The sequence below is a fragment of the Acomys minous genome (assembly GCF_964271855.1).
Source record: "Acomys minous genome assembly, chromosome: 16".
NCBI lineage: Eukaryota > Metazoa > Chordata > Mammalia > Rodentia > Muridae > Acomys > Acomys minous.
In genome coordinates, this window is record NC_140498.1 from 39,531,791 (window position 1) to 39,554,247 (window position 22,457).

The following is a 22,457-nucleotide window of genomic DNA, read 5'->3' on the forward strand; positions in this document are numbered from 1 at the left end:
CTGAGCTATCTGCAGGAACCTTCTCCAGGCAGGTCAAGGCAGGGCCTCGGGGTGAGGGGGTGAGGGATGCACCTCTAAGGAGAGGTCTCCCTCCTCTGCGACTCTCTTGGTGGGAGTCTGAGCACCTTTTGCAAGGAGCATGGACACAGGCCTTGTCTGGGGGAAGAGGAGATTTTGCTTCAGGTCAGAGCATCATGGCGGGGCACCATTACCTGGAAAGCTGCGAACCACATTAGCCAGTCCAAGCGGTAGTGGTACGGAGAGATAAGACATGGCCGCCTCCAGAGGTCGCCTGGTTTGCACTTGAACTCGTAGTCTTCCCACACGGCATCAGGCGCACTGGCATTGAGGCTCGCTGTGCCCTGCAGGATCACCTCAGTGCGTTCCTTGGTGATACTGGGAGAGATGAAGAAGGCCAGTGTGTCCACAGTACCCACCTTCCCCAGCTGGAGAGGGCGATGCCGTGAGCCCATGCTTCGCAAAAAGGGAGAAGGGATGGATAGAAGGCAGAGCCCGGTGCCCCACAAAGGATGCCCGGCCCGTACCTTCCAAAGGCCCCGTAGGTGTTGACGATCCTGAGTGGGTTGAAGGAGGTGTTCATGACCTGCTTGGAGCTTAGCAGGTTGATAACCACAGGCACGCTGAGCCAGGCCACCAGGATGCCCAGGGAGACGTTGACCACTCGCCGCACCAAGCAGCCTAGCCCGAGGGTGGGGTTGGGGTGGTTGGTTCTCACCCTGATCCCAGGGCAAACAAAGCTGTGCTATCCTTTTAGAAAACCTTGGCTGCTATTCTGCCACTCCAGGCTCGAGAAGGCCGACAGACATACCCAGCCGGCCACGTAAGCTGCTGCCTCCCAACCCATGGGCTGGGAAAGGTGCCTTGAGCCACAGTCCCTCATGCTTGAGCTAAGAGCACCTCCTGAAACCAACGTGAAGGATGAAGTGTGACTGTCCAGCAGGGGGCCGTGGAAGTGGCCAAAGGGCCAGCTGTCCTTGGCCCTGGCCTGGTAAAGGACCCTAGACAGTAGATGCTCCCTCCCAGGGCCTATGGGATCCACCCTTCTCTTCTGAGTACCGTGGAGCTGGTGGCTACCCAACCTTCGTATATATTCACGAGACCTAGGCACAAGGGTCATGGGGCTGGCGTGCAGGGTCCCTGGTTTACCTACCATATCTTGGCTTGGGCTGGACCCCTTGGGTATTTTCCCTCTGCATCTCCAGGACTTGGTGTTTTAGGCCTCGAGGTCCTGAGGGAAACAGGAAACCCAAAGCGGCATCGTCGAAGCAGGCAAGGCTGGGCACGATGGTGAGCCAGTTCAGGAAGCTCAGGTTCCCACTGATGATGAGGATTACCTGTGGGTGCAGATTCGCACTGTGGGCTGCCTCCCTCTATGTATCTGGGCTGGGTGCCCCTGCCTCAGTAGTGCAGCAAATGCTTTGGACGGGCTTCTGAGGGTCCCCCCTGCCCCACCCACCCCCGTTATTCTCTCGGCTTGTGATTCTAAGTCCTCTCTAAGTTTGCAGGTGCTCCCAAGACCCCAGGTGCAGAGGCTGCTGCAGGTGGATGCAGAAGCCACATAGGAATTCGCAAGCCCAGGAAAGGCTAGGGAGGGTTTGGTTTGATAGCTGTTGTGTGGTGGCCTGAACATCGTGGGCTCCCTGGGACACACCATGGTGGCAGCTCTGGTTAAGGCAGGCCTAGTGGCAGAGGCTTGGGGACAACAAGAACCCAGAGGGAAGTGGAGTTTACAAAAAGCAAGACAGGAGCAGGAGACAACACAGTGACCTAGGGCTGGAGATAGTGAAGGGACCACCATGAATGCCTATGACTTGGAGGACAGAGGCAGCTGGCCAAGGAAGGCCGGAGGCCAGAGTCAGTGTGGCCGGTTAGGAACAAATGGCCTAGCTCTCATCAAAATGTGTCTCAATGGCGGCGGGGTCCAGCACACTTGGCAAGAACAGTTTTGAGGGCTGGCCTTACCCTTTCCCACTTGCTCATACCTGTAAGGAGGTACCACAGTCTTAATGTGAATTCCCATAGACCCCTTGCCCCTGCAGGGGCTGCAGCAATTGAGACCTGCAGACATGACCGAGCTATCCTTGATGGCAGGAGTGGTCTCAGAGGTGGTCAGGACTCGCCCTGAGCTGGTTTCCACTCAGACTCAGCCGTACAACGCAGATCTGTGGCTCCCTCACTTCTCCGTTGCCTTCCATAAACATCCACACACGAGGAGAAGGCTGGGAAGGGGACCCGCAAGTCTCCACACACCCTTCCCTCAGTCTCTGTGTGGCCTGCTTCATCGGAACACCATCATACAGAATCTAGCACCCAGACGTGCGCTGTTCCCTCGCCCCAGCAGACGCTTGAGAATGGCACTACTCCCAGCACCTCCCACACAGAAGGGCCACCACAGGCCAACTTCCCACCTTGCTAGAGCTGCAGAGCCCCCAGGTCTTGGTGTCCCCCATAGCGCCCAGGAGCCCAGCCCAAGTCTAGCCTGCACCTGTGGTTTTTAGCGTTTCTGTCATCTGTGTGTTTATGGTCCCTACCTAGGGGGACTTGAGGGAGTGACTGGTTCACGGGACTACTCCAGGACTCGTTCTGTGTGGACTGGGTGCTGCATGTTGCTGCTCGGCTTCAGCTCTGTGCCTGAGTTGGGGTGCCTGCCATGCCCGCTCTCACATGTTCGTGTAAATGTGTCCCATTTAAAATGTCTTCCAGTGCACGTGAAGCGGAGCCTGGAGACAGAACATGAACAAGCCAGTGCTTTGAGTTCCCCGAGTTGGTGACAACAGTAGGTGCACAGGTCACAGAAGCTCAGGAAAGCACAACTAGAACAGGCTTCAAGAAACAACACAGGCCCTGATCCGATTTCCAAAACCTGCGAGAAGGACACATCACACAGAAGAGCAGGGACGAGAGTGACCATCAACTGCACATAACAGACAGGAGTAGGGACAAATGTGACAAAGGTCAACTGCACGGCTGGCGCCATGTGTGATAGGGAACAAGGAAAGGACACCCTTCAGCGGTAACAGAAGAAGCTGTCAAGCTGCTAGGTACGGTGGTGCATGTCCCAGAACTCAGGAAGCGGAGGCAGGAGGGCTGCAAGTTCAAGGCTAGCCTCAGCTATATGATGACGTCTATCTTAAAAAAAAAAAAAGTGAGCTGGGTGTGGTGGCACATGGCTTTAAACCCAGCACTGAAGAGGCTGATGCAGAGCGCTGTGAGTTTGAGGCCAGCTGGCTTCTATAGTAAGACCCCGTCTTTAAAGAAGAGAGAGATGCCCATCAGAGAATGCTAGTAAATGTAAAACAAAACAAAACAAAACAAAATGAAACGCTTCAGACAGAACTGGATTTCTCTGTAAGCTTGGAGCTCTCCAGGGAAGAGCACTAAAATGGAGAAAAGCCTATTTATTAAATTTTTAGGTTTTTTGGGCTTGGAGCAATGGCTCAGTAGACAAGAGCACTCGTTGCTCTTGCAAAAGACTCAACTTTCCCAGCACCCACAGCGTATGCTTTAAAAAAAAAACCTGCCTATAACTCTAGCTCCAGGGGGCTCCCACACCCTGTTGTGGACTCTGCAGCATCTGCGCTCACATATGCACAACCCACCTCCACCTTTTACACATATTTTTAAAAATATATTTTAAATCTTTAAAATTCTTTACAATAACAATGTAATAATGACTGTGATAATTGAAAACAATGGGTATATAAATTAGCCTATAACACAGAACTTTTTGTTTTTGAGCCAGGGTCTCTAGGCCCAGCCTGTCCCCAAACTCTCAAACCTCCTGTGTCAGCCTCCTGAGTGTGAGGGTTACAGGTGTGTGCTACATGCTTGCTATTTTTTTTTTTAAATTTATCATTTTGCATACGGTGCGCTATTTATGTAACTAGATGGTTGTGAGCCACCATGTGGGTGCTGGGAGTTGAACTCAGGACCCCTGGAAGAGCAGTCAGTGCTCTTAACCTCTGAGCCATTTCTCCAGCCCTGCTTGCTTGCTTTTGATGGACTAGAACAATCATCATATATAGAGCCTGACTGGGCTGGGGTGCATCCAGCCGGCCGATGAAGCGTTGTTTCCGGATTGTCTGTACAGATCCAGAAGAGAAGCACATGGAACACCAGCCAGCGTGGTGACTGCCCTGCCCAACGCATTGGCCATCACCACCCACCCACCAACGGCCTGGAAAGAACACAAGGGTCCAGGGAGGGCCTATCTCCTCTCCCTGGGCTGGCTGTCCACCTCCTCCTGCTCTGGCCTGTGGGTGTGCCTGGTCCCTGGATAGAGCCAGAATGAAGACGGTGACTCCCATGGTTTTTGGTTCTTGAGTTTGGACTGGGACCAGACTACCAGCTTTCTTGGGTTCCCAGCTTGCAGGTGGCAGATCCCAAGGCTTCCCATGGTGCAGTGGGCTGGGTGGCTGTTGGTTTCTCCTCTATGGACCAAATTAGATGGCGGGAATGCGTGAACCGTGTTTACTCCTGTGCTGCACACTTCTGTGCCAGGAACCTCCCCGCTTAGCTTTGGGGGCATGTGGCAGGCCTTTATTCCTTCTTTTCCCAAATCATGGTTGTTTTCATGGAAAGCAAGGCATAGGGAAGAGTTGTTGGGGCTCTCGGTGTGTCTGGAGATACTACTCAAAGCTGCTGGGGAAGGGCCTTAGGTGGCACCCAGCTACTATGGAGTTCTTGGGGCATCCCTTTCGGGCTCTAGTTTTTAGAACCTCTTGCCTTGGAGGCAGTAGTCAGCACTTCTTGGAGGGATAGATGGTGTCGCTGAGCCTTCACTAGTCTTTTACCTGTAGACACCTCAGGAGATTCCAACTATGTCTGTTCTCAAACAGGGAGCCTGCAACTCAACGCCGTGGAGCGAGGCTGTGGCTGGGCACTCTGCTGAGATGCCAGGTTCACCCGTTGCAGGTGTCTGTCTGTCCCTGCTCTGGTGAGGCTGGAGTGATGTCCAGTGGCCACGGCCAGGGGTCAGTACTCCCCATGGGCAGACTCAGTGAGCTGAACTGCTGATGGCCTAGAAGCCTGCATCGCACGAGCCTTCCTTAGCTGCCTGACAGCCATGGTTACACACCCAGGGAGCTCTGGATGACGTAGCCCCCACCTGGAGCGCTTGGCCTTATTGGTGGGAGCTGCTGGCGTGAGCCTATTGTCAAAACTTGCCCCACTCAGGTGGGAAATCCAAGAGAACCAAGCCCCACGGAGCCCACTTTGTATTTACTTGTTACAGAAAAGCCTACAAAAGCAACTTAAGGATTTGCCTCACCATTTGAGGGCATACGGTCCGTCACGAGAGGGAAAGCACGGCAGTGGGAACTTGAGGTGGCTGGACACGTTATGGCTGCAGTCAGGAGGCAGAGGGGGAGGGAATGCTGGTGCGCAGCTCTCTTTTCTCCCTCTTCTATCTCATTCAGTCTGGGGCCCCAGTCTATGGGATGGCCTGGCCCATGTTCAGGGTGGTGGGTCTTCCCTCCTCAGTGCTCTCTGAAACACCCTCACAGACACACCCAGGGGCACGTGCCCTAGAGAGGATTCTAAATCCAGCCAAGGTGATGATACGGGCTAACTGTCACGAGGTGGCATCCCGTTCTGATAAAGCACCAAGGGGACAGCCTGTGACACTTCGCCCAGGTGGGCGGATGGTGGCTGTGCTCAGGGGTCAGGCCTGCTCAGCCCTCCCCGCACAGCCTATTTGCTCAGTACGACTGGAATTCATCATGCAGCACACGGTCCAAGTGCTCCAAAGGGACTTTATCTTTCTTGTTTTCCTTCTAGTCACTGCAGCCATCTCCTCTGAGGGAAATGAATCTCGTCACAGCCCATCTGTGTTTACCCCTGGCCCGGCAGAGTTCTCAACGAACTCTCAGTGTGCTCTGAGGATGACCGGCTTGGAGCACGGCCCTCCCTGTGCTGTGGAGTGAGCGGGTGAGGCTCGGGGACGGCAGAAGAAGATGAACGTGTGTTGGTGGAATTTAGCCCCAGAGAGGCTATAGCAGATGTTCCGGGCAGATGCAACATGACCCCAAAAGGAAGAGGGGGGATTTCTGGATGTCCCTGCTGGGCTTGCAGTTACCACAGAGGACACATGCTTGCAGGCAGGCTTCCACATGGGAGGGAGGAGTTTGAGAGGACCTTCCACATAGGACATGCGTGTAGTCACAGGGACCTTCCACAGAGGACATGTGTGTAGTCACAGGGATCTTTCACAGAGGACATGCGTGTAGTCACAGGGACCTTCCACAGAGGACATGTGTGTAGTCACAGGGATCTTTCACAGAGGACAAGCATGTAGTCACAGGGACCTTCCACAGAGGACATGTGTGTAGTCACAGGGACCTTCCACAGAGGACAAGCATGTAGTCACAGGGACCTTCCACAGAGGACACGCATGTAGTCACAGGGACCTTCCACAGAGGACATGCATGTAGTCACAGGGACCTTCCACAGAGGACAAGCATGTAGTCACAGGGACCTTCCACAGAGGACAAGCATGTAGTCACAGGGACCTTCCACAGAGGACATGTATTTGTTCCCAAGGCATCTGGGTAGCCCCACGTCACCTTCACAGAGGACTCAACCTCAAGAGCTGCCTCTCCCAAGACCACCTCCTGCCTTCCCACTGCTGAGTCTCAGGCCCAACCCCACCTCCTCCTGGCTCCTTGGTGGGGACTGATACCATGGTGGGCCTCGGATGGCCTGACCCAGCTCAGCAGCGGAGGCTGACCATACCGCCCCTTCCGGGGTCATCCCCTCAGAGCTCTACGGCCCTTCCCACGTGGCTCCTGCGGCCTTGCAGGGATCCTCAGAGCAGCTGTGTAAACTGAGTGTGGGAGGAAGTGAGTGAGCTCAAACTCTGGCTGGCCCACAGGAAGGAAGGAACACAGGAACCAATGGGTCAGGCCGCAGTGCAGCTCCGCACCAGGCTGCACTCAGCTACCACAGGGTGGCAGGCGCAGTGTGGTGGCCACAGCACTGTATGGTGAAGTGCACCCAGTCTCTTCCGCGGGGGGCTCTTGGGATGGTAAAGACCATGCCTTACTCACCCCAATCCTATACTCAACTCTGTTTGCTGGGCAGGATGAATCTCAGCTGGCCCCGGGGGACGTCAGACCAGGCCTGGGGAGGAAAGGCCGTGGATGTTTCCGCTCTCTTCTGGACACAGCGTGGCCAGTTCATGTTCTCCACCACGAGAGACAGGTGGAAATGGCTAGCCAGGGATTGGTCCCCTACGGACAGGACAAATGTCCTTGCCTCTGCAAGGACTACAAGGAGTTAATGGTAGCTCCTGGAGGGTATGGTGTAGGCTTCTTCGTTTTCTACGGTGTCTCACACAGAAGCTTGCTGCACAGCCCCTCGTACACAAGGAAGAAGAGAGTTGGGAACCCCAGGAGACCCCCAACACCCAAAGCATCTGCTGTGCCCAGATGTGGACTCTTGCTACCTGTCTCCGGCGCCTGTGCAGCTGCCGGTCTCCAGGCAGTGATTCCCAGCGTCATAGCAGCCCTGGTGTCTGCAAAAGTCCCCTGGGGCTTAGCGTGGAACTGATGTGTCTGTTTTGGTCCTCACCCCCTGAGGCTCTGGGTGATGTTCTAGAAGGCCCAGCCTAGGCACCAGCTTCCTTTCTAGGCCGTACAGGACCAGGATAGCCACACCACCCTATCCAACCGTATACACGGCCAGAACAAGGTGGAGACACACCCAAGGCGATGGCTCTCCATGACGTCTGGTCTACCCAGCTGGATAGTCCTGCCTCCCAGGCAGGGTGTGGTCTGGGTCCCAGGGCCAGTAGGGCACATCTTTTTGTCATCTCCAAATTGGCACTGTCTGTGGCCTCCAGATGATGTGTGGGAAGTAGGCACCCTGTGGGGATGTCGGCTCTGAGATAGGAGTAGTTACGCCGTAGGGAGGTGTGAGGAGCCTCAAGCACATGACTGAGAGAGGCTGGCTAGAGGGGTAACACATCGTGGTCCTGCCTCCAAGATGCTTGCGAAAGACTGAGGGTCAGCGGTCAGTGTGGAGGAAGACAGACCAGTGTTCACCAAGGACTCTCAGGGGAGGAAGGCATGACAGAGATGGTGCACAAATATTCTCCACTGTCCGAACCCAGAGAACGTCTGGGACTTGTGTCATCAGTGCACGATCATCTTGTACCCCATCAGCTTGGGGCACAAGGAATTTCCTGTGATCTCTGCAGAGCTGCTAGAAGTATCCTTGTTAAAATACAAAACAAAAGGAGCTAACCTATTGGAACATCGAGAGGGCCAGAGATGGTTTAGCAGCCAAAGGTCTCTGTGGCAAAGGTGCCAGCGAGACCCAGACATCTGCTCACAGTCAGTCCTGACTTTAACACAGGGCATGGGGAGGAAAGAGAGACTCATAGATCCAAACTTTGTACTGAGGAGAACGTGACGCCCCTCTCCCCTTTTCGCTAATGCATTTGAAAACAGCTGAAACAGACATGCTTATTCCCAGGAAAATACTGACTGCCAAGGCTGCCCCACAGCTACAGGCCCAGCCACTGCAAAGCTCTCAACGCTTTGCTCAGAAGCACACCCAGCATTGCCCAGGCTCCTGAGAACAGGCTGCCTGCGTCTCTAGGGACCCTTCGGAGACGGGGGTTTAGCTTATGAGTGAGGGGCAATGAGCCCAGACGGGGAATCCACACTAGGCTCACATTAGGCTGGAAAACTACAGACAGGCCTCTCTCACTGACAACCATGCAAAATCTAAAACAAAACACTGGCAAATTAGCCCCAGCAATATAGTAAAATATCCACAGCATGACCAAGCTGGGTTTACTCTAGAATATGAAACTAGCTCAGCCCAGAGCAGCAGTAATGTAATTCACCTCATTAACATATTGAAGGGGAAGAGCCAGCGACCCTCTGATGGGCAAAGTGTCAGCTACGGTCAACATCCATTCATGGCTGAAAACGGAAAGCCAAGACCGCAAGATGACCCTGGCTTGTGGTGCAGGCCTGTCCTCCCTGCTGCCGGGGAGCCTGAGGAAGGAGCAGCCCGGATGACGTAGCAAGACTCTGGCTCAAAAAGCAAAATGAGGGGAAGACAGACAGGCCCATGTCTGTGATACCAGCCCTCAGGAATTAAAGGCAGAGGAATCACAAGACCCTGTCACCCCAATTCACTAATGTCTACATGTAGAAAGAAACTTCAAATTTTAGGATTGGATTCAAGAACACAGTGTTCTTGGGAACACAGTGTGCGTGAGCAAGGTCTATGTTGCCCCCTGAGGACAACCAGACACCAGCTGGGAAGGGGGACCCTGGAATCCAGCCTGGACTGGATGCAATGGGGTCCTACAGGGGGTGAGGCGGAGCTGGGGAGGCCTCTCCCTATGGTCCTGGTGCTAAGACAGAAATGGCGAGGCAGGCTGTTGTCTTCTGTAGACACATGGGGACCCTGAGTGGTGGCACCTTGGCCCAGCTTACCTGGAAAAGGATCTGTAGCACCCCATGCAGAATGCACATCCGGCGCCCCAGGAACAGGAAGAAGGGCACAACGAGTTCCACGAAGTGGTTGCTGAGTGTCTCAAAGCGGTGGAACCACCAGGGTGACCTGTGCAGGTAGTAGGCCATCGGGTTGGGCACTGGCTGAGTCTGTGGGGACACAAAAGGACTTTTGAATTACCAACTGTGACTGACAAGGGTGCTGCTGCCCTGGCTAAGATGAACGCATCTGCTCTCCGGCCCTGTGTATGTGCAAATGGCCCGGCCCATCGGGGCTGGAGGACTTCTGTGAGCAGGCTATTTCTGAAACAAAAGCAAGTTTTTTAGCTCTGTTTTAAACCCTCACTCTCTGTAGGCAAAAGTGTAAACTATAGTGGAAGGAGACATCTTTAAACACTTGTGAACAGATGAAGAGGCTAAAGATGAAGGAACCAGCCTGTTATCTCTAAGCGGCAGAGGAACTGTGGGTGGCAGCTGCCTTGGGCTCATGGCTCCCTGAGCTGCCAGTGGCCTGCCACCTAGTACTCACAGCCCACCTCAGGTCTTCCACCCACTGCTGGGCTCCATGAGTCCTGGGGTACTTTTGCCCTTGGGGTGGGGATGGGGGGCTCCCGCATACAGGCTTGTTGCACAGGAAATGAGCTTGAGCATAGGGAATTGGAGGGGGGCAGCATATGAGGGTCACAGTAGCAGTGGCTCTGAACAAACAGGAGCAGGAAGTAAAGGAGCCAGAGAAGGGCCTGGAACAACGCCTGGATGGTAGCCTTGTGCTTCGCTGCTTCTTCGGCACAGTCCCCTTGGGATTCCACCTTGGCTATAGGGGACTTAAGGAGCGCACAGGTCGAGTCACTGCATCTTCATAGGTAAGGAGGCCCTGCCAGAACACCTCCCTCCCTCAAGGCCTGGCTTCCTACATGAGCCCTGCTCCTCTCCACTCGGGGGTCCGGCTACTTGAACCATCCATGTGATCACAAGAAAAATAAACAGCTTAGCAGGACAAGCCAGAAGCCAGGCCAATGCTTCGGGCCACCCTCTACCTAGCACTGGGCGTGCGTGCGTGCGTGCGTGTGTGTGTCCTCCCCCTTTTTAAACTGTTTGCCAGCAGAATAAGCAAGTGGTCTAAGCAAAGTGACCCAGTAGCCCTGTGACAGGAGACAGAGGCCATTGCAAGATTTCTGTCTGCCAGACCCAACCTTCTCCTCAAAACACACTTGGCTTGCTGCCACCACCCTGGGCCGCATCTGCAGTTCTTGTCACTGTCCCCTGTCGGGCAGATTCTGGGAATCAGTGTAGAACTCTACATCTCTTGGACTTGAAGACTGTGTCGCAACTGGAGATGCTGTTTGCAGAGGCGTTGTCTAAGGACCGAGCAGTTCAGCACTTCATCTGCCATTGGGCTGTGTCACACCCTCTGGATCCCTGAAACTCCCGGATGTCCCAGCAGGGTAGAAAGGCAGAAGAGGCGGGGAGGGTGGTGGTGGTGGAGGAAGTACAGGACCGGGAAGGACGTCACCTCAGTTCAGTGAGGGACAGCACATGCAAAGTCCCTGTGCTTCAAAGTCACAGTGTCCATGTTTGCAGGACAACGTACTACAAAGAGGGAAACCACAAGACTCAGGCGTTGACCTGAGCTCAGCAAGAGGTTCCACACAAGCTCAGTGAGGCAGTTGCCAGGGGGCTAGAAGCCCTCCACCCGAGTCCTCGCGGACTTTCCTATACCAGAGAAAAGTGAGAGTGATAATGCAGAAGGCAGTGGTAGTGGGTGTGACTACCGGCCTTCCTGGCAAGGAGAGTCATTTGATGTCCCAAATGCCGCACCTCTGCTGAAAGTATCCTGGGGAAGCACAGCCTTCCTTGATCTGTGGGCCAGGGCCCGACTGTCCAAGCAGGGTCTGATCTGTGAACTGAGGCCTCAAGGCACAGCATCCTATAGGACAAGGGAGGGCCGCAGCCTCTGGACTCACCGTGCCAGGGACAAGGCTCATTTCTGTTTTCGTGAAAGCTGTGGAGTGGGTGAGTGTGACTGTGGTGGGGGTGGCAACATCACACCCCATAAAGCACAAGAGAGCGCCAGGAGCTGCTGACACGGCAGCCCCGCTGGAAGCCCAGAATGATGGCTCAGTAGACAGCAGTGACGAAGTGTCTCGACAGGCACAGTGTAGTCCAGACCTTGGGCCAGAGTTTACAAATATGCTCTACAAAGAGACAGTTTTTGTTTTTTCGAGACAGGGTTTCTCTGTGTAGTCCTGGATGTCCTGGACTCGCTTTGTAGACCAGGCTGGCCTTGAACTCACAGCGATCCGCCTGCCTCTGCCTCCCGAGTGCTGGGATTAAAGGCGTGCGCCACCACGCCTTTAAGTAAGAGAAACATGAGGGAACACAGAGGGTGAAGATACCTAGCTGAGGATCTGGAGGCTGGCACATCTTGGGGAGATACAGGTCTGTGTTGAGAATGGCCCAAAGTCAGAACAGTCTGCCCCTCCCTCCAGAGACAGAAGACCACATGCTCGGTTGGCTGTGATGGGAACACCTTATTGCCATTGTGAGGACAAATTTCTTAACTCTCAAGTGTCACATGTTGACTTGATCACTGAAGACACTGCCCTGCTACAGTCCCCACCATGGGACAGTCCCTGGCCACCTGTGGACTGGCCTCACTTGGAGCGCAAAGGAAGGTGATGCATATATGCCCAAGACAGGCCTAAACCTCAGACTCTAGGCTGTTATGGCGTGAGTAGCCTCTCTTATACCTGAATACTGCTCATCACTGGGGCATGTGGAGGTGATGGTGCCAAGCTCCATCTGGAGCAACTCATATTGACAGTGAGGCTTAGGACAAACAAGGCCACCGTGTTCCAGGAGCAGAGTAGACCAGCAGCCTATGGATCATAGTAATTGGCTCTTGGAGACAGAGACCCAACATGGTGGTCACTTCTGGGCAAGGGGTGAAAGGTCTGCAAGCTGTGCCATGGGGCCCTTTCAGTGTTGCGCACTGGCTGCTGGCTGCTTCCCACATCCCAGGGTGACTGGAGGCCGAAGAGAAGAAAATGCAAAAAGGAAAGGTGCTCACGTAAGGGCAGTGACTGGGATGACCAAAGCCCTGTGAACCAGGCAAGGTAATGCGCTTTCCTCTGTGATACAGATTGCCACAGGTGGCTACCAGCAGGTCCCCACCAGATGAGCACCCAATGGATCATCTGAGAAAAGAGTCCATGTCCCCTCTCCTCAAGTCCCAGCTGGCTGCAGGACTGGTCCTCATCAAAAGAACACGGGCAAGAGATATTGTGTGGCCTTATGAAGCTAGGTTCACAAGAACGGCCTCTCCATGAGGAAGGACATTGCACTGTGAGAAAAGATACCTCCATGTAAGGAAGAGCACAGCACTGGTCAGAAGTGCTGTGAGACATGGTATCCATTTTGAGAAATGCTGTTTCTATGTGGCAAGGGGCTCCCTGCTGTAAGGAAGGTCATGTCCATCTGAGAGAGGTCACTCTGCTGTGTGGACGGCCACATGCTGTGACACTGATGCTCTGAGGGGAAGGGGAGACCCTGGCATACTGCACTGGCCTTCCCCTGATGTGTGGGTGGCCCTGCCTTCCAAAGTGCAAAGCAGAACCTGGAACATCACGTTACAGGACCCCTAAAGGCTGACATAGGGAAGAAAGAACCTCTTCAAATTCAAATTCAAAAGTCTATGTGACTGTAACAGATTAAGGATCTCACCGTTTGTTTTTACACAAGAAACACATGCCTTTTAAAAGCCATTATTATTCTAAGAGCTAGCATTATTAGAACTCTGGCTTGTGATCCCATGTTTTGTTTTCATATAAACTCAAACTAACACACTTAAAATATTGTTAGCTCAAGTTTTGGATCCAAACATATAAAGATATCATTCTGAGGCATCAACCAGCCTGAGGGGAGCGGGTACAGGGCACACGGGAGCAGAACGATCACTTGTACGCTATGGTGTGAGGCAAAGCTGGCATAAACCACTTCAGGATGTTCTATATAATTCCCATGGAAACCGCAGAGCGATGCAGAAATCACACAAAAGGTAACAGGGAAGGAATTTACACTCACACCATTAAGAAAGCACATGACAGCTTTATCAGCAGAAGAGTCTGAAGAGAAAAAGGGTGCGTGTAGGAAGACATCAGTGGAGGTCAAGATGAAGCCGAACACAAAATCGCCAGTGACCAGAGGGACAGCTTGAGGCAGTGTAACACATGTGTAATCTGAGCCCCAGAGAAGAGCGCATAGGAAAGGTTTTTCAAATGCGATGCAACCCACAAACCCATAGTTAAAATAAACTCAGCAGATCTCAAGCATAAGAAACAGGAAGAAGATGACTCCACCCTAATCAAACTGCTCAAGAGTCGTGATATAGAGAAAAGAAACAGAACGAAGATGTGTTAGAGATTCAGACAAGGACTCCGCCCGGGGGAATGACGCAAGTGAGGAGACACAGAACACCCTTAGGGCACTAGCCTGTCAGCCTAGAGTTCTAAACCAAAGGGGAAATAAAGACATTATTTCCTACAAGCCACTCGATGAGACGGTGAAGGAAGCTGTGAGGTGGAGGAAAAGCTGAGCGTGGGAGTCTGCAAGGCTACTGATGAGCACAGGCTGCTCTCTACTTTAACTATTTTTTTAAAATTATTGTGTGTGTGTGTGTGTGTGTGTGTGTGTGTGTGTGTGTGTGTGTGTGTGTACACCACCGTGCATATGTGAAGGTTGAGGACAACTTTCTGGAGGAGTCATTTCTCTCCTACCACTGTGGGTTTTGGGGATCAAACTCAGGTCATTAGGCTTGCTCGGCAGGTGCTTTTTACTGCTGAGCTATCTCCCTGCCCTTAATTATCTTTAAAAGATGTTAACTTCAAACAACATAGAGTTGACAATGTATAAAGGCAAACACTGGCCGGGTGTGGTGGCACACGCCTTTAATCCCAGTACTCGGGAGGAAGAGGCAGGCGGATCATTGTGAGTTCAAGGCCAGCCTGGTCTACAAAGGGAGTCAAGGACAGGCAAGGCTACACAGAGAAACCCTGTCTCAAAAAAACAAAAAACAACAACAAAAAGGCAAACTGTGGAGCACTGGTGTTGTAAAGCTCGTTCAGAAGCTTTAAAATAGCATCACTTGAAGGTGACTATGTCGTACATAGATACACGCATATATATGTGTGTGTTTCTGTGTATACATATGCTTGTGTACAGCATGCATGCACACACACAGTACATAGTATAAATCCTAAAATGACCACGGAAATAAAACAACAGAGTGACACAAAGTACAACTAACAAGCCAGTGACTATGTAACCAAATGAACAAAGAGTTACAGTTATAGCTAGTAAAAAAGGAAGGAAATAAGAGCCATGAAAATATTCATTGAATCTATAAGAAGTCAGAAAAATATGAAGAAAGGGGAAAAATAATAGAGAAGACAAAACACACGGTAAGATGACATGCTGAAACATGTGTGTGTGTCCTGAGGAGCTCAGCTGGAGCAAGCAGCCTAGGCACTCAGTTCAAAGGCAGAATCCCTCAGCCTGGGTAAGTAAATCAGATGCGGCAGCTACAAACTGCCCACGAGAGGCGACTTCAAATGTGGGCACATATGTGGCCTAAGAGGTACGGATGAAGAGGCACCCCAGAGGCGCCTGTCACAAGCATGCTGGAGCACAGCGTGGGACAAAGCAGAGCAGGAACGAAGAGGCAGTTTTATGGCGGCCACAAGGGCACCAGCACAAACAGTTGTGCACTGAACACAGCTGCAAACACACAAGGCAAAGGGGGATGGAACTACACGTGAGTGTATTCATCCAGTGTGAACTGGAGCTTGCTCGCTCTCTGTGCATGTGCGTGTGTACTTGATAAAACCAGCAGAGAATAAGGACGTGTGCAGAGGAGTCGGGAAACGCTACCAACCGATGATGCCACCTGGCTGACCTCTGTCTCACACGCAGCACAGACTCGTCAGTGCTCAAGTGCAATGGCCCATAAGATAAACCAAGTACGGGGCCACAAAGAGAATTAAAAAACAAACCCCCCAAGATTTAAAAGACTCAAGACGTCTAAAGTATGCTCTCTGACAGTAAAGGAATTAAATAAGAAACCATAAGAGAACGATATCTGGGCAATTCTCACATGTTTTGAAATGCGATTCCACGCTTGTAGCGTGGCTTTGCATTCCAGTGCGTGCTACGTCACTTACTTCTCACAGCCACCGGGGATAGCCTGTCACCAAACTAAGTCCAGGATCAGTTTGGGCGTTTCTGTCCTCCCCTCTACCATGACAGCAGTGCTTGTCTTACCTCTGATGAAAAGGGTGGAAGTCACCATAGAAGGTGACCTGGAGATGCAAGGCCACCACTGCTAGGCCCTGGTCTGGTGGCTTGTCCTTCCTAGTGACATGGGGCACAGGCCTGACTCTGCAGCCGGGCTGTGCCTGGGGCCCCGATATATACAATCCCAGAACACATATAAAACAACTTCTTCCTACAAATCAAGGAAACTGCCAGTGGACAAGCACATAAGCTGCAGCAACCAGGCTGCTGGATGCAACAGTCACAGCTTCTGTAAAGTGAACATTTACAGCTTTCATGGGGACCGTTCAACCTTGGTACAAATTATTCCCAGATCAGTGGGCCCCTAAATTGCAGGGCACTCAGTGACCCTCGCCCAATTACAGCCCAAGACAGCTGGTAGTGTGTGTCTCCCAGTTGCAATTAGGAGCAGGATCTGCTGTCTAGAGGCCTACACTGAGTGGGTTCTGGGTGCAGGAGGGGGAAAGGCGGTGCTGGAATTCATGGTGTTGACTCAGTGGGAGCAGCTCCAGCCTGCGCATGCGTGTCTGTATGAGTGCCGAGGGGTGTATTAAGGCTACTGGTCTGTCTTGGATCATGAGACCCTGCTGGGCCAGGCCAGCCATGTGTCTAAGAACTAGTGAGTTCTTGCCAAGCATGGCGATGCACACCTTTACCAGCATGCAGAAGGCAGAGGCAGGCAGGCTGCTGACTTTGAGGCCGGCCTGATCTACATAGGGACAGCCAGGACTGCATAGAGAGACCCAGTCTCAAAATAAAACAACAACAAAGAACGAGTTCCTGCAGTGTTGGGACACAAGAAACGTCAGAGTCCCGGAAGGAGCCTGGCACATGATGTGGGATGTCGCAAGCCGGAGGCTCTGACCTGTTAGGCTCTATCCCCGGAGAATAATCAGCTCGAAGCCTCCGAAGCTACTTAAGAAATCCAGGCAGCAGCCAGGCCAGCGGGTGCTGGCTTGCAATCACCAACCCCAACTTCAGGGGCTTGGGTGAGGATGAGGAGAAGCAGGAGTGGCAGATGCCTCTCCATGCTTGGTACCTGAGGCTGTGCCCAGATGGTGTGACAGGGGACTCATCTCACTCTCGGTAGCTGCAGGAACAACCACAGGCACATTGCACCCGCAAGAGTTACAGGCATGGGCTCTTGCACCGAGGATGTCAGGTGGCATGGACCAAGTGCAAAAAGACGTTCTGTATTACAGAGGACGTATTACAGAGTCTGTGGTATATAGCCCGGCCCATGAGGTACGTGGTCTCTCTTGTACAAGTGTCCACCCAGTCGTGGACACCACTGCTTGGAGTTTGGCAAGGGAAAGAGTCTAGTGCTGACCGGCAGGAGAAAACAGACGCTGTACTGGTACCGACACAATGTGCCAAGTAGAAGAACCAAAAGTCCAGAGCCCCAGCCTCCTGGCAGAGCAGGGACCTCTCTGTCCAGTGGACACACTCTCCACACAGACTCCACAAACTCATGGGGGCCTAGGCCTATGGCCAAGGGGCTGAGCCCTCTGGATGAGAACTGTGTGGGAGTTCCTGTGGGTCTTGGGGGCTGGGGCATACAGTCTCACCGAGGCTGAGCTGTTATAGGAGTGCTGTGGATGCCCTGAGAGGAAAGGATGAGATAGAGAGACAGCAGGAAACCCCTTCAAATCTCCAGCAACAGAACTAAATGTGGCCTCTCAAACGTGTGTGTGACCTGATGAGTCTTCAGACGACAGCCACTCCCACCATCTGCCATGGCAGAGGCGGTGGTTCCTAAAGGCTGACGCCGCCATTCGAAACACTTTACATTTATTTACTTATTGCATGTGCACGGGTGAATGCCATAGTGCACATGGAGGTCAGAGGACAAGCTGCGGGAATATCTGTTCTATCATGTGGGTTCTGGGGATTGGACCCAAGGCATCAGACTTGGTGGCAAGCTCCTTTACCCACTGGGCTCTAAGCCTATAATTCAGGCATTTGAAATGCTCTGTGGTATAAGCATCTCAGGATGTTGCCTTCTGAGCTCTCGGAAGCAGCAGTTTGTTTAAGAGAATGGAAGCGAAGACTTGGGCCTTCACGTGTCCGGTACAGGCCATTCTATGGGGCCGGGGCCCTGAAACTCATCCTGGCAACAGACTTCCCCAAGTCCTTGAGAGCACTTACCTTGAACTGCGAGACCAAGAGAGATGACAAGGAGACAGCGGCCCTGCAGGGAGGTAGCGGCTGGCGCAGAGACGCCCCCACCCTAGGCCACTCCTCTAACCTGCTCAGATTAAGAGGGAACAGACTTAACACGGGAAGAGACAGCCTAGCTGACCAGGTGTTCCTAGATCCCACAGGCCAGCCCTATCTGACTGGACTGCTCCCTGTTCCTCAGTCCCATCTGACCAGTCGGCTGCCTGGAAGCCAGCGCCGTGGAGGCAGGTGTGTGGGCAGTACAGGGATTCTGTGTGAGAGGTAGCACCTTCGGGTCCCTCCTCCCAGCTCCTGCTGAGGGACTGACAGATGGTATCTCTTCAGGCTGGCCTGCCCCAGCTCCCAGTATGTGTGGGAGCATCTGAGACACATGCCCACCCCCAAGTGCTTGGCACCTCAGTGCTATACTTGCTGCAACCTGGGGACATCGTTTCCATCTTTAGACATAGGAAACCTACACAGGAAATGAAGCCTCCTACTCTCAAGAGAGAGGAGAAACTATAGCAATGCTAAAACAAAGCTGCCTGTGGGCAAAGACCACATTCCTCGTTAGAGGATGCTAGAGCAGGGAAGAGACGTGCAGAGCCCAGGGTCTCAGGCCCATGCAGCAGGCCGCCTACCCCCTGCATCAGGTATACTGCCCTGATGTACATTTGCAGAGGTGGACGGACACATGCACGTCACAGAACAGATAGGCAGACAGGCAGGGATGTGCAGCGACAGCTCCCAGGCTATAATCATGGCTCCCAGGCTGTAATCATGGCACCCATGCTGACCACGGAGGAGGAGGCATCAGCTGCTCCTACCATGGGCTTGACACTTTAACTTAAAGACAAGTAACACCACACAAAGGCTTCTTTTGTGCATGCTGAGGCTGCGGGCCTTCACCAATAATAGGAGCTGAAAGTGATTTATTTCCCTGGATTAAAGGTCAGCTCGGCAAAGCAACAGTGCAAACTTCTATTACCTCATTCATGTTGCCCTGAGCAAGGCAGGGGAAAGGAGGGGGACAGGGAGAAATCCAGAGAAAGGGGGGGGGGAGCCAGAGACAGGCAGAGAGGGGGAGAGACGGATAAAGGGGAAGGAGAACAAGAAGGAAGGAGAGGAAAGGGGGGCGAGAAGGAGAGAGAAAAGGGGAGAGAGGGTACGAGGGGAGGAGGGGGGGAGGGAGGCAGGTACAGTCCTCTGTGGGTGACTGGTTCGTCAGGCTACAGAGCATCTTCCAACAGCTCAGTGAACCAAATGGCATCTATCCGTGCTAAGATTTAGCTGTAGGATGGAACTTTTTATACAAGTGACGTGTCCAACACCAGGAAATGTCAAGGTCTGAATGTGAGAAATGAAAACACTCTGCTGTTGAAAGGTTTGGACTCGTTCACGCTGGTACACAAATGTGACTGCACTCCCTGCCGCTCTAACGGACACAGTGCCTTTCAGACACCTGAGTGTGGCACACGGTTGCTATGGGTGATCTATATTTGTCTCCGTCAGCAAGTGCTGCAGGCCATGGCACCTCACGGCACTCTCTGGATGCTGCACACAGTGGACCATGACTGCCGTGCTGTGGGCAGGGCCCCAAGCTTCTTGGCAGAGCTTCCAGATGGTTCTCCAGCAGAGGATGTGCTGGGGGCGGGGAGAAGGCTGCTCCTTTGGCTACATGACATCAACCCAGAGCTGAGCACCAGGGCCTGTGCAATGGCACCTCCACGTGAGCCACATTTGGGGACAGCGCTGCAGTCAGCAGCAGGGCCCAGGGACCCACCAGCCTCTTCCAGGCGACAGAACACAGGACCTGTGAAGGTACGTGGTACGTGCTCCTGCCTCCCAGGGACAGGTGTCTGACAGCAAGCAGAAGACCGTGTGGGGAAGACCATGCGGTGTGGCTGCTGGTGGGCTGGGCCTGGAGCTAGGACATCATATGGAAAGAACGTGGAGATCAAGAGCTTAGGGGCCTTCCAACCGTGCGATGGTGTGCGAGTGGCAGGTGCTCAGTAGAAACCATCCCCTGGGAGTTTCCTGGGCTGGTCATGTGTGATAGGATCCTCTCCCACGTTGTGAAGGTGAACCACAGCACGTGGTCAGCTGTGACACCCAGGGACCACTGGCACTCTTTTGTGGATATCTGATGACAAGGATGCAGCCTTGTCATAGTCAAGGAGCAGCTACACTTGGTCTTTGTTCAGACTCTGGGCACACAGCTCCTGAAACCCCTGGAACCTTGGTACGGTGGTAGTGGGGGTAGTGGGGTGAGGGATATTATGTTATCCACAACAAATCCACACTGACGATGGCACTTGTGGGGTGAGGCTGGTCACAGAGGTGCCTGGCAAGAGCTTTCTGCTCACCAGACCCCAGAGGCAGTGTTGGGAGCTGGCCACCATCACCAATCCCAGTAGTGAGGTCTTTAGTCATGCCCACACAGTGAGTCACCACAACTTAGACCAGGACACTCGAGCTTCAGGGTCGGTGACTCGGGGGACCAGAGAGACTACATCTCTTTGTTTGGCCTTTGGCCTATTGTGAAATGTTGCTTCCCAACAAAATGTCCCTGAGCTCTGTGATGTGGCCTACATGTCACTGGACTGAACACGGCCACGGGAAGCCCCGCTCATAGCCAAACTGGAAAGAGGGTAGGGAACACCCGGGACTTGCTGCTTGTAATGACAGGTATCTGGTGTAGGGCTGTATCTCTGGATGCTGTTGAGGCTATGGTCTCTGAGCACTCAAGGGCCATGGTTTAGCCCATCTGTAAGCACTGATCCCACAAGGCCTGGCTCACAGGCACAGCCGCACCCTCTCTGTCTGCCCATATCCCTGCAGGGCTGAGGTGCAGAACCTGCCCTTGATAGGTTTTGCCTGAAGCCAACCAGGCCTTCCCCCCCCCCCAGCCCACCCCCACCCCACAGTTTGCTGCCTGTGAACTGCATCACCCAAACACTGGTAGAGACACCCACATAGACAGTTAGCACACATGACGTCAGTTCTAACCAGAAAGGTGGCCTCCTGCTCGGCTGGATGCTAACTGTGGGAGCCTGGGGGGACAGCTCTGAGACTGTGTGGCACCCCACTGAGGAGAGACCATTCCATCCTGTCCTGAGGGCCCTCTCTCCATTACCTTCTCACACCCCAGCCCATCAGTTGGGTCTGGCTCTGTCCCAAGGCCAGTCATGCCCAACTCTGGTCTAGGTGCTAGTAGCCTCTTCACTGACGCTGGGGCCTGGACAGGCTCTCTCTTCATGGCCACTGTGCCATGCCTAGACTAATCCTTAACCAGGAAGAGCATCTCTAGGCTGGCTAGTGGCATACTCTGTCCGCTAGCCACATCTGAACAGAACATCAGCACAGTGTCAACCTGACCCATAAGGCAAAGGGACTACCTTCTCCCACGCGGGCTCTCATAGTCCAAAGAAGCCAATAAGTGCAGGAACCTTCACAACCCACCCTCACTGCTGGGCCAGAGTGCAGCCATGGGCATGGGGCTTCTGTGGATGTGATGTGATCCCTGCCTCACCTGTTTGGCCGGGCCGTGGGGAAGGGGGCAGGGATCCTGTGATGCTTCAGAGCTCCTGAGTAAGTGTGCCCAGGCTTGCGGTGAGATGCATGATGCAGGAGGTGTGCATGAAAGCACAGACTCCAGTGTGTGGCTGTTCTGCAGGGCAGGCCTCACTTGGCTTTGTGTCTGGGAGACATCAGTTCCGTGAACTCTGTATCCAGGTGGTTCCTGGACTTGTCAGCACTAACCTGCAGGTGGACCTGTATCCTGCGTGGGTGTTGGGCCATCTTAGTGAGATGCTGCTGCCTGATGGACAGGGGCAGCCCAGGCTTCATGGACTGGGTATCTGAGCCCTGTCCTCTGTGCATGGCCTGTACGTGTAAATAGCTCATTGCATTTACTGCAAGGCTGAACGCGCATTCTCTCTGGCTCTTACAGAAGTTGGAGACCTCCAGCCCCTATAGGAATGAGAAAACTGTGGGCCCCCAGCCAAGTAGAGACAGGATTTCTGGGATAGATGAGGATGATGGCATGGGAGACCCCCATACCTTTGAGACCTTAAAAAGTAAAGGCTAGACATCTTGGTTAAGCACAAGCGGACGGTATATCCCTCCAGCCGACTGACAGCGAAAAGAACGCCAGAGGTGCAGTAGCCAGAGGGCCTACGTGTCTAGACTCAGCACTGCAGTATATGACAAAGGGTGGGACTGGTCCCCACAGCTCTCAGTGGGGAGAATCAGTGACTAACTTCTGCTTTCGAGCAGTGGGCAGTGCGGGCTGGGGCAGGGAGAAGGAGGGGGCATGAGATACAAGCAGGACCTGCAGCTCTCCTGGCATGGGGTGATGGGCAGATGGACATCACCATGATGTCGCGTGCCCTTGGATTAACTGCAGGGTGAAGCTGTCCCCACCCTCATCCCCAACACAAGCCCATGGGCCTGTTTTGAGGAATGGAGGCTTGG

General features: G+C 53.4%; 1 protein-coding gene and 1 long non-coding RNA gene across 5 annotated transcripts in view; one reads left to right on the top strand and one right to left on the bottom strand.

Moving 5' to 3' along the window:
- LOC311587004 overlaps positions 1-6,276 on the top strand; it is a 37,533-nt gene extending 31,257 nt beyond the window's left edge. The window contains exons 3-4 of one of the 2 annotated variants that reach the window (XR_014775733.1): positions 2,725-3,062; positions 4,112-6,276. This is a non-coding gene — a long non-coding RNA (uncharacterized lncRNA). Of the gene's footprint in view, positions 1-2,724 lie in introns of both variants that reach the window. The other variant, XR_014775732.1, reaches the window with a different exon arrangement.
- LMF1 (lipase maturation factor 1) overlaps positions 1-22,457 on the bottom strand; it is an 81,674-nt gene that overhangs the window by 6,934 nt on the left and 52,283 nt on the right. For all 3 annotated transcript variants that reach the window (XR_014775731.1, XM_084763379.1, XM_084763380.1), the window contains 4 exons: positions 9,474-9,641; positions 1,172-1,355; positions 546-699; positions 213-396 (listed from right to left, as the gene is read on the bottom strand). Coding sequence is in view for 2 of the 3 variants with exons in the window: in XM_084763379.1 (XP_084619505.1) it covers positions 213-396; positions 546-699; positions 1,172-1,355; positions 9,474-9,641 (690 nt within the window). In the remaining variant the exon portion in view is untranslated. The remainder of the gene's footprint in view (positions 1-212; positions 397-545; positions 700-1,171; positions 1,356-9,473; positions 9,642-22,457) is intronic.